General features: G+C 45.3%; 1 protein-coding gene across 1 annotated transcript in view; it reads left to right on the forward strand.

Annotated features, from left to right (window-relative positions):
* The first annotated feature begins 797 nt into the window (after positions 1–797).
* Positions 798–12480, forward strand: part of LOC139385805 (short transient receptor potential channel 6-like) — a 59996-nt gene continuing 48313 nt past the window's right edge. The window contains exons 1-4 of the mRNA XM_071131049.1: positions 798–1571; positions 6851–7036; positions 7264–7428; positions 8691–8907. Coding sequence (XP_070987150.1) covers positions 798–1571; positions 6851–7036; positions 7264–7428; positions 8691–8907 — 1342 coding nt within the window. The remainder of the gene's footprint in view (positions 1572–6850; positions 7037–7263; positions 7429–8690; positions 8908–12480) is intronic.

A 12480-nucleotide genomic window follows, 5' to 3' on the forward strand; every position in this document is an offset into this window, starting at 1 on the left:
TGACCTGAGAGTCCAGGCTACCATAAACCAGCCTCTCTAACTCTCTGACCTGAGAGTCCAGGCTACCATAAACCAGCCTCTCTGACCTGAGAGTCCAGGCTACCATTAACCAGCCTCTCTATCTCTCTCTGACTTGAGAGTCCAGGCTACGATTAACCAGCCTCTCAAACTCTCTCTGACCTGAGATTTCAAGCTACCATAAACCAGCCTCTCTAACTCTCTCTGACCTGAGATTCCAGGCTACCATAAACCAGCCTCTCTAACTCTCTCTGACCTGAGATTCCAGGCTACCATTAACCAGCCTCTCAAACTCTCTCTGACCTGAGATTTCAAGCTACCATAAACCAGCCTCTCTAACTCTCTCTGACCTGAGATTCCAGGCTACCATTAACCAGCCTCTCTAACTCTCTCTGACCTGAGATTCCAGGCTACCATAAACTAGCCTCTCTAACTCTCTCTGACCTGAGAGTCCAGGCTACCATTAACCAGCCTCTCTAACTCTCGCTGACCTGAGTGTCCAGGCTACCATTAACCAGCCTCTCTAACTCTCTCTGACCCGAGAGTCCAGGCTACCATTAACCAGCCTCTCTAACTCTCTCTGACCTGAGTGTCCAGGCTACCATTAACCAGCCTCTCTAACTCTCTCTGACTTGAGAGTCCAGGCTACTACTAACCAGACTCTCTAACTCTCTCTGACCTGAGAGTCCAGGCTACCATTAACCAGCCTCTCTAACTCTCTCTGACTTGAGAGTCCAGGCTACCATTAACCAGCCTCTAACTGTCTCTGTATGTTTTGGATGTTCAGATGGATCAATGAGGACCGTCACACCATGCTACGACAGACCCTGGCCAAGACACGGAGACTGGGCATGCGGGGGCCGGCCTACATGTTCAGCGCCCGCTCAGCCAGCCTATCCCTGACCGAGGAGCGCTTCCTGGACGCGGCGGAGTACGGCAACATCCCCGGGGTCCGCAAGATGCTGGAGGAACTTCCTGAACTCAACGTCAACTGTGTGGACTACATGGGCCAGAATGCATTACAGCTGGCGGTGGCCAACGAGCATCTAGAGGTTACGGAGCTGTTACTGAAGAAGGATAATCTGGCCAGGATAGGGGATGCTCTACTGTTGGCAATCAGTAAAGGATACATTAGGATAGTGGAGGCAATATTGAGTCACAGGGCCTTCGCAGACACACGGAGGCTCGTCAACAGTCCTGGCCGAGCAGAGACACAAGACGACTTCTTCTCCTATGACGAGGATGGTACACGGTTTTCTCATGACATCACCCCCATCATCCTGGCCTCTCACTGCCATGAGTACGAGGTAGTACACATCCTCCTGAGGAAGGATGCCCGTATCGAGCGACCACACGACTACCTCTGTAAGTGTGGCACCTGCAGCTACCACCAGAAGCATGACTCGTTCAGCCACTCTCGGTCCCGTATCAACGCCTATAAAGGGCTGGCCAGCCCAGCCTACATGTCTCTCTCTAGCAAAGACCCTGTGATGGCTGCCCTGGAGCTGAGCAACGAGCTAGGTGTCCTGGCTAACATCGAGAAGGAGTTTAAGGTACTGCAATGGGAGCATGACTCGCCCCATCAAGTAATTCAGTTACAGTGGGGCAAAAAAGTATTTAGTCAGCCACCAATTGTGCAAGTTCCTCCACTTAAAAAGATGAGAGAGGCCTGTAATTTACATCATAGGTACACTTCAACTATGACGGACAAAATGAGAAAAGAAAATCCAGAAAATCACATTGTAGGATTTTTAATGAATTTATTTGCAAATTATGTTGGAAAATAAGTATTTGGTCACCTACAAACAAGCAAGATTTCTGGCTCTCACAGACCTGTAACTTCTTCTTTAAGAGGCTCCTCTGTCCTCCACTCGTTACCTGTATTAATGGCACCTGTTTGAACTTGTTATCAGTATAAAAGACACCTGTCCACAACCTCAAACAGGGACAGGGACTCAAATCCTGCAGTGCCAGACGTGTCCCCCTGCTTAAGCCAGTACATGTCCAGGCCCGTCTGAAGTTTGCTAGAGAGCATTTGGATGATCCAGAAGAAGATTGGGAGAATGTCATATGGTCAGATGAAACCAAAATATAACTTTTTGGTAAAAACTCAACTCGTCGTGTTTGGAGGACAAAAAATGCTGAGTTGCATCCAAAGAACACCATACCTACTGTGAAGCATGTGGGTGGAAACATCATGCTTTGGGGCTGTTTTTCTGCAAAGGGACCAGGACGACTGATCCATGTAAAGGAAAGAATGATTGGGGCCATGTATCGTGAGATTTTGAGTGAAAACCTCCTTCCATCAGCAAGGGCATTGAAGATGAAACGTGGCTGGGTCTTTCAGCATGACAATGATTCCAAACACACCGCCCAGGCAACGAAGGAGTGGCTTCGTAAGAAGCATTTCAAGGTCCTGGAGTGGGGTAGCCAGTCTCCAGATCTCAACCCCATAGAAAATCTTTGGAGGGAGTTGAAAGTCTGTGTTGCCCAGCAACAGCCCCAAAACATCACTGCTCTAGAGGAGATCTGGAGGAATGGAGGAATGGGCGAAAATACCAGCAACAGTGTGCGAAAACCTTGTGAAGACTTACAGAAAACGTTTGACCTCTGTCATTGCCAACAAAGGGTATATAACAAAGTATTGAGATAAACATTTGTTATTGACCAAGTACTTATTTTCCACCATAATTTGTAAATTAATTAATTAATTAAAAATCCTACAATGTGATTTTCTGGAATTCTTTTTTCATTTTGTCTGTCATAGTTGAAGTGTATGACATTATGAAAATTACAGGCCTCTCTCATCTTTTTAAGTGGGAGAACTTGCACAATTGGTGGCTGACTAAATACTTTTTTGCCCCACTGTATATGTCAAAGTTGTGTCCTTGCTAATGAAATTAGAAGTTGTTTATTAACAGACCTTTATTAAAATGACTGCATAGTCTGGTCATGAGAGGTGGGCAAAAGATACACAACTGGTTTTCCGGACCCAGGTTAAACCTAATCCTAAAAACGACACTATTGCAAGTGTTTTTTAATGTCTAGGGCTCCACAATCTCTGTTGGGAAAACTGTCCCATAAGGCTGTTGTTCTTCTATTCTATTTGCTGTGGTTGCATCCCCTTTTAAACCACCCCCACGTTCCCCTGAGAGAGAGAGAGAGAGAGAGAGAGAGAGAGGAGTGATCATCATGAATCATTTATTATATATACAGTATATATATTTGACATTATATTCCAAAATAATTTCACAGCTATCTCATGCAACCTTCTAAAACTTTCCTATATGTTTAGAGTAAGATCTCCATGGGAACACTAGATGTAGGAACACTGCTTAACACTGCTTATAACAGCCTCCTCTCTTCTGGGAAGGCTTTCTACTAGATGTTGGAACGTTGCTGCGGGGACTTGCTTCCATTCAGCCACACGAGCATTAGTGAGCTTGGGTACTGATGTTGGGCGAATAGGCCTGGCTAACAGTCGGCGTTCCAATTCATCCCAAAGGTGTTTGATGGGGTTGAGGTCAGGGCTTTGTGCAGGCCAGTCAAGATTCTTCCACACAGATCTCAACCATACGTTTCTGTATGGACCTCACTTTGTGCACGATGACATTGTCATGCTGAAACAGGAAAGGGCCTTCTCCAAACTGTTGCCACAAAGTTGGTAGCACAGAATCAACCGAGGTCCCATTCTGTGAGCTTGTGTGGTCTACCACTTAGCTGAGCCGTTGTTGCTCCTAGATGTTTCCACTTCACAATAACAGCACTTACAGTTGACTGGAGCAGCTCTAGCAGGGTAGATATTTGACGAACTGACTTGTTGGAAAGGTGGCATCCTATGACGGTGCCACGTTAAAAGTCACTGAGCTCTTCAGTAATGCCTTCCTATACCTGCATTGCTAACAATCAGTGTCTGGATAATATGTGAAATGCTTGATAATGTATGTGATATCAACAGAGTACTAATGGGGATCCAATGGGGATCCATAATAAACTCCAGGAAGAGTAGCTGCTGCCTTGGCAGGAACAAATGGGGATCCATAATTAACCCCAGGAAGAGTAGCTGATGCCTTGGCAGGAAATAATGAGGATCCATAATTAACCCCAGGAAGAGTAGCTGCTGCATTGACAGGAACTAATGGGGATCCATAATTAACCCCAGGAAGAGTAGCTGATGCCTTGGCAGGAAATAATGAGGATCCATAATTAACCCCAGGAAGAGTAGCTGCTGCATTGACAGGAACTAATGGGGATCCATAATTAACCCCAGGAAGAGTAGCTTCTGCCTTGACAGGAACTAATGGGGATCCATAATAAATACATGGAATAGAATGGGATAGTGAATGCATTCACCTGTTATCATCGAGGATCCCTTTACACAGTGTCTTTGCTGTAGGGTGTTGTTTATTTTGACGTGCATGATATTCCACAGGGAAAAAGCAATGGATGGGGCAGGTGGGCAGAATAAAGGTGACCGGATTGTTGAACATGTCAGAAAGGTGGTCAGGAAAATGTACTGTAATTAAGCTGTTACTATAGAAACCTGGAGTACATCCCAAATGGCACCCTATTTCCTGTATAGTGCACTACTTTTGACCAGGAATTAGTGTACTACAGTATATAGGGAATAGGGTGTCATTTGGGATACATGCCTGGAGTACTGTATGAATTATAATACTTTTATCTGAAACTAAGCTGTGTTTGTACATAATGAATATTTGTGAGGATGTGGGTGTACCTGGCGTGACCTGTGTTTAGCATGTCAGTGGCCTCTGACTACACGTAGGTGTACAGTACTTGTTCCAGATACAGAGCATTCGGAAAGTATTCAGACCCCTTTGACTGTTTCCACATTTTTGTTACGTTACAGCCTTATTCTAAAATCTCATCAATCTACACACAATACCCCATAATGACAAAGCAAAACCCGGTTTTAAGACATGTTTGCAAATACATAAAAACAAAAATATCACATTAAGTATTCAGACCCAGGATTTTGTTGAAGCACCTTTGGCAGCGATTACAGCCTCAAGTCTTCTTGGGCATGACGCTACAAGCTTGGCACACCTGAATTTGGGGTGTTCCTCACATTCTTCTCTACAGAGACATGTCCCGAAGCCACTCCTGCGTTGTCTTGCCTGTGTGCCTAGGGTCATTGTCCTGTGGGAAGTTGAACCTTCGCCCCAGTCTGAGGTCCTGAGCGTTCTGGATCTCTCTGTACTTTTCTCCGTTTATCTTTTTCTCGATCCTGACTAGTCTCCCAGTCCCTCCCGCTGAAAACATCCTCACAGCATGATGCTGCCACCACCATGCTTCACCGTAGGGATGGTGCCAGGTTTCCTCCAGACGTGACACTTGGCATTCAGGCCAAAGAGTTCAATCGTCATTTCATCAGACCAGAGAATCTTGTTTCTCATCATCTGAGAGTCCTTTAGGTGCCTTATGGCAAACTCCAAGCAAACTCCAAACGGGCTGTCATGTGTCTTTTACTGAGCAGTGGCTTCCATCTACCACTTTACTGCAAAGGCCTGATTGGTGTTCTGCAGGAATGGTTGTCTTTCTGGAAGATTATGTCATCTCCACAGAGGAACTCTGGAGCTATGTCAGAGTGACCATCAGGTTCTTGGCCACCTCTCTGAACAATGTCCTTCTCCCAGATTACTCTGTTTTGCCAGGCGGCCAGCTCTTGGTGGTTCCAAACTTCTTCCATTTAAGAATGATGGAGGCCACTGTGTTCTTGGGGACCTTCAATGCTGCAGAAATGTTTTGGTACCCTTCCCCAGTTCTGTGCCTCGACACAATCCTGTCTTGGACCTCTTCTGACAATTCCTTCAACATCATGGCTTCGTTTTTCTCTGACGTGCGCTGTCAACTCTAGGCACAGGTGTGCCTTTCCAAATCATGTCAAATCAATTGAATTTACACAGATGGACTCTAATTAAGTTGTAGAAATATCTCAAGGATGATCAATGGAAACATGATGCACCTGAGATCAATTTTGAGTCTCATAACAAAGGGTCTGAATACTTAAAAAATAAGGTATTTTTATTTTATTTTATATAAATCTGAAACAATTTCTACAAACCTGTTTTCACTTTGTCATTATGGGGTATTGTGTGTTGATTGGTGAGGATTTGTATTTATTCAATCAATTTTAGAATAAGGCTGGACTCCTGAGTGGTGCAGTGGTCTAAGGCTCTGCATATCAGTTCAAGAAGCGTCACTACAGTCCCTGGTTCAAATCCAGGCTGTATCACATCCGGCCGTGATTGGTAGTCCCATAGGGTGGTGCACATTTGGCCCGGGTTTGGCCGTGGTAGGCCGTCCATAGTAAATAAGAATCTGTTCTTAACTGACTTGCCTAGTTGGGGGGGATCAAGGGGTCTGAATATTTTCCGAATGTACATTCATTACAAGCATCAACTAGCTGATTTCTGTCATACTTCAACAGATGGTGGTTGAAAGGACAGTTCTGTTGGTCATGTCACAATGCTTTAAGACAGCATTCTTAACCATCGTGTTAGTTTTAGTTGTTTATGTGGAATTTTCTGCCAATCACTCCTGAAGAGGGTGGGATTTTAAGCTTTTCTATTCTCATGTGTTTGCTGATGATTATGGTTCTCTGATTGGAAGGGCTATAGCCTATAGGGTACATTTCATGTATGGTCATTGTATTTCCCTCAGACCATTTGAGAACTAACAGTATGGTACAGACTAATCCATAAGTTGTGGTTGCACTTGGAGCTCGGTACACTTTTAAGTAGACATTTGTTGAAAAGGTTCTCTCCTTTAACCACTTTCTTTCATTACATGTTTCTTTCTTCCGTTACAGAAAGATTACAAGGAACTGTCCGTGCAATGTGAAGACTTTGTGGTCGGACTGCTGGACCTGTGCCGTAACACGGAGGAGGTGGAGGCCATCTTGAATGGGGACATTGATGCCAGTGAAAACAATGAGCCACATGAAAGACCAAGTTTTATAAGACTAAAGCTCGCAATAAAATATGAACTGAAGAAGGTGAGGGTAGCAGCAACATACGGTTGGTGCTGTTGTGGCTCAACAAATGTCTGGATGAGCAATTATGCTTTTCACTGCCACAATAGGACACAGAAAAGCAATGATTGCCAAGTTAAGAGGGGGGAGGGTCATATGAGGTTTTACTTTTTAATATGTTATTGAGAGACACACACTTTCATCCCTCCACAATCTCTACTTATCTTTCTCTTCTCATCCCTCCATCGTAGTTCATAGCCCATCCAAACTGTCAGCAGCAGCTCATGTCTATCTGGTACGAGAACCTGTCTGGACTGAGACAGCAGACCAACGTTGTCAAGTTTCTGGTAGTTCTGGGTGTAGCTGTTGGACTACCTGTCCTGGCTCTGCTCTACTGGGTGGCACCGACTTGCAAGGTCAGCTTACACTGCTTATACCTGTAGTGGAAGTGATTTGGAATCATGCTTTTGTGATGAGCTGAAACCCTAGAGACCTGTATGCCCCAATGTTGCCCTCTAAACCGTAAGGCTGTCCTTCTGGTCTCTGGGATTCCATAGGGGTACTATTCATCTACCTTAAGGCTGTCCTCCTGGTCTCTGGGGTTCCATAGGGGTACTATTCATCTACCTTAAGGCTGTCCTCCTGGTCTCTGGGGTTCCCAGTGGTTCCATAGTGGTACTATTCATCTACCTTAAGGCTGTCCTCCTGGTCTCTGGGGTTCCATAGGGGTACTATTCATCTACCTTAAGGCTGTCCTCCTGGTCTCTGGGGTTCCATAGGGGTAATATTCATCTACCTTAAGGCTGTCCTCCTGGTCTCTGGGGTTCCCAGTGGTTCCATAGGGGTACTATTCATCTACCTTAAGGCTGTCCTCCTGGTCTCTGGGGTTCCATAGGGGTACTATTCATCTACCTTAAGGCTGTCCTCCTGGTCTCTGGGGTTCCCAGTGGTTCCATAGGGGTACTATTCATCTACCTTAAGGCTGTCCTCCTGGTCTCTGGGGTTCCATAGGGGTACTATTCATCTACCTTAAGGCTGTCCTTCTGGTCTCTGGGGTTCCATAGGGTTACTATTCATCTACCTTAAGGCTGGCCTTCTGGTCTCTGGGGTTCCATAGGGTTACTTTTAATCTACCTTAAGGCTGTTCTCCTGGTCTCTGGGGTTCCATAGGGGAAATATTCATCTACCTTAAGGCTGTCTTTCTGGTCTCTGGGGTTCCATAGGGGTAATATTCATCTACCTTAAGGCTGTCTTTCTGGTCTCTGGGGTTCCATAGGGGTAATATTCATCTACCTTAAGGCTGTCTTTCTGGTCTCTGGGGTTCCATAGGGGTAATATTCATCTACCTTAAGGCTGTTCTCCTGGTCTCTGGGGTTCCATAGGGGTACTATTCATCTACCTTAAGGCTGTCCTCCTGGTCTCTGGGGTTCCATAGGGGTACTATTCATCTACCTTAAGGCTGTCCTCCTGGTCTCTGGGGTTCCATAGGGGTACTATTCATCTACCTTAAGGCTGTCCTCCTGGTCTCTGGGGTTCCATAGGGGTACTATTCATCTACCTTAAGGCTGTCCTCCTGGTCTCTGGGGTTCCATAGGGGTACTATTCATCTACCTTAAGGCTGTCCTCCTGGTCTCTGGGGTTCCATAGGGGTACTATTCATCTTCTTTCTTCTTCTCAGCTGGGGAAGATAATGCGTGGTCCCTTCCTGAAGTTCGTGGCCCATGCAGCTTCCTTCACCATCTTCCTGGGCCTGCTGGTGATGAATGCAGCGGATCGCTTCCAGGGTACCAAACTGCTCCCTAACATGACCGTACAGGACCACCCCTCTCAGCTGTTCAGGATGACGACCACCCCCTTCACCTGGATGGAGATACTCATCATATCCTGGGTCATAGGTCATATGCAAACTGTATATACTATGTTCAAAATATGTATTATAATAAATATGATTGTGTATTTTTTGTAGTACATACATAACATACGCATGTGAGTGAGCGCGCACACACACAAACACGGACACACGCATGCTCGCACGTACACTGAGTGTACAAAACATTAGGAACACCTACTCTTTCCATTACTGACCAGGTGAATCCAGGTGAAAGCTATGATCCCTTATTGATGTCACCTGTTAAATCCACTTCAATCAGTGTAGATGAAGGGGAGGAGTCATGTTAAAGAAGGATTTTTTATCTTTGAGAACATTGAGACATGGATTGTGTATGTGGGCATTCAGAGGGTGAATGGGCAAGACCAAATATTTAAGTGCCTTTGAACGGGGTACGGTAGTAGGTACCAGGCGCACCAGTGTGTGTCAAAAACTGCAATGCTGCTGGGTTTTTCACGCTCAACAGTTTCCCTTGCGTATCAAGAACGGTCCACCACCCAAAGGACATCCAGCCAGATTGACACAACTGTGGGAAGCATTGGAGTCAACATGGGCCAGCATCCCTGTGGAACACTTTAAAGACCTTGTAGAGTCCATGACCCGACGAATTGAGGCTGTGCTGAGGGCAAAAATGTAGCCAATCAGATTGCGGTGCTAGCACTAACCCTTAAATAACATTGAATTTAACAGGAAGCAAATGGTTCACCTCGATAACAGGAAGCAAATGGTTCACCTCGATAACAGGAAGCAAATGGTTGACCTCGATAACAGGAAGCAAATGGTTGACCTCGATAACAGGAAGCAAATGGCTGACCTCGATAACAGGAAGCAAATGGTTCACCTCGATAACAGGAAGCAAATGGTTCACCTCGATAACAGGAAGCAAATGGTTCACCTCGATAACAGGAAGCAAATGGTTCACCTCGATAACAGGAAGCAAATGGTTCACCTCGATAACAGGAAGCAAATGGTTCACAATTGATTGCCATGGACCTAGTTAGCAGAGATTCAATGATGATGAGAGACAACAACTTCAATACATCTTACAATTGGGTCATAGGTCAAATTTGGAATTGTAAGATTTGTTGCACCATCCCTTTCTCTGTGATTGTCTTTCTAACACCAAAAAATTGTTAAACAAATCTAAATATATTTTACATTTTAGATTATTCAAAGTATCCACCCTTTGCCTTGATGACAGCTTTGCACACTTGGCATTCTCAATTTATTTATTTTTTTGTCACATACACATGGTTAGCAGCTGGTTAGCTGTTAATGGTTAGCAGCTGGTTAGCATGTTAATGGTTAGCAGCTGGTTAGCTGTTAATGGTTAGCAGATGTTAATGCAAGTGTAGCGAAATGCTTGTGTTTCTGGTTTCCGACAATAATGCAATAATATCTAACAAGGAATTGAACAATTCCCCAACAACTACCTAATAGACACAAATCTAAAAGGGGTGAATTAAAATATGTACATATAAATGTATGCATGAGCGATGGCCGAGCGGTATAGGCAAGATGCAATAGATGGTATAAAATACAGTATATACATATGAGATGAGTAATGTAGGATATGTAAACATGATTAAAGTGGCGTTATTTAAAGTGACTAGTGATACATTTATTAAAGTGTCCAGTGATTGGGTCTCCATGTAGGCAACAGCCTCTCTGAGTCAGTCATTGCTGCTTAGCAGTCTGATGGCCTTGAGATAGAAACTGTTTCTCAGTCTCTCGGTCCCCGCTTTGATGCACCTGTACTGACCTCGCCTTCTGGATGATGATAGCGGGGTGAACAGGCAGTGGCTCGGGTGGTTGTTGTCCTTGATGATCTTTTTTGCCTTCCTGTGACATCGGGTAGTGTAGGTGTCATGGAGGGCAGGTAGTTTGCCATCGGTGATACTTTGTGCAGACCGCATCACCCTCTGGAGAGCCTTACGGTTGTGGCGTTGCAGTTGCCGTACCAGATGGTGATACAGCCCGACAGGATGCTCTCAATTGTGCACCTGTAAAAGTTAGTGAGGGTTTTAGGTGACAAGCCACATTTCTTCAGCCTCCTGAGTTTGTAGAGGCACTGTTGCGCCTTCTTCACCACACTGTCTGTGTGGATGGACCATTTCAGTTTGTTGTTGATGTGTACGCCGAGGAATTTAAAACTTTCCACCTTCTCCACTACTGTCCCGTCTATGTGGAAAGGGGGCTGCTCCCTCTGCTGTTTCCTGAAGTCCACGATCATCTCCTTTGTTTTGTTGACATTGAGTGAGAGGTTGTTTTCCTGACACCACACTCCGAGTGTCTCGTCGTTGTTGGTAATCATGACCACTACTGTTGTGTTGTCTGCAAAATTGATGATTGAGATGAAGGCGTGCACAAGGCTGGGATGGGCTACAGGACAATAGGCAAGCAGCTTGGTGAGAAGGCAACAACTGTTGGCGTAATTATTAGAAAATGGAAGAAGTTCAAGATGACGGTCAATCACCCTCGGTCTGGGGCTCCATGCAAAATCGACAGTGTATCAAATACTTGTTCTCCCCACTGTAGGTATTCCTATTGTCCAGATGGGGTAGGGCAGTGTGCAGTGTGATGGTTGTTGCATTGTCTGTGGAGATATTGGGGCGGTATGCAAACTGAAGTGGGTCTAGGGTGGCCAGTAAGGTGGAGGTGATATGATCCTTGACTAGTCTCTCAAAGCACTTCATGATGACAGAAGTGAGTGCTACGAGGCGGTAGTCGTTTAGTTCAGTTACCTTAGCTTTCTTGGGAACAGGAACAATGGTGGCCATCTTGAAGCATGTGGGGACAGCAGACTGGGATAGGGAGAGATTGAATATGTCCGTAAACACCCCAGCCAGCTGGTCTGTGCATGCTCTGAGAATGTGGCTAGGTATGCCGTCTGGGCCAGCAGCCTTGCGAGGGTTAACACATTTAAATGTTTTACTCACGTCTGCCATGGAGAAGGAGAGGGGGGGGGGGGGGGCGCAGTCCTTGGTAGCGGACTGCGTCGGTGGTCCTGTATTGTCCTCAAAGCGGACAAAGAAGGTATTTAGTTTGTCCGGGAGCGTGACGTCGGTGTCCATGACGTGGCTGGTATTCTTTTTGTAGTCCGTGATTTCCTGTAGACCCTGCCACATACGTCTTGTGTCTGAGCCATTGAATTGCGACTCCACTTTGTCCCTGTTCTCTCAACCAGCTTCATGAGGTAGTCACCTGGAATGCATTTCAACTAACAGGTGTGCCTTGTTAAAAGTTAATTTGTGGAATTTCTTTCCTTTTTTAATGCGTTTCAGCCAATCAGTTGTGTTGTGACAAGGTAGGGGGGTATACAGAAGATAGCCCTATTTGGTAAAAGACCAAGTCCATATTATGGAAAGAACAGCTCAAATAAGCAAAGAGAAACAACAGTCCATCAGAGCGGAGACTATGTGAATCAGGCCTTCATAGTTGAATTGCTGCGTCACTATTAAAGGACACCAATAAGAAGAAGAGAGTGATTTATTGAGAATTCAAGGCACACTTAACCAACATGGCTACAACAGCATTCTGCAGTGATACACCATCCCATCTGTTTTACACTTAGTTGAAC

This window comes from Oncorhynchus clarkii, chromosome 27 (assembly GCF_045791955.1).
Source record: "Oncorhynchus clarkii lewisi isolate Uvic-CL-2024 chromosome 27, UVic_Ocla_1.0, whole genome shotgun sequence".
In the NCBI taxonomy this organism is placed as follows: Eukaryota; Metazoa; Chordata; class Actinopteri; order Salmoniformes; family Salmonidae; genus Oncorhynchus; species Oncorhynchus clarkii.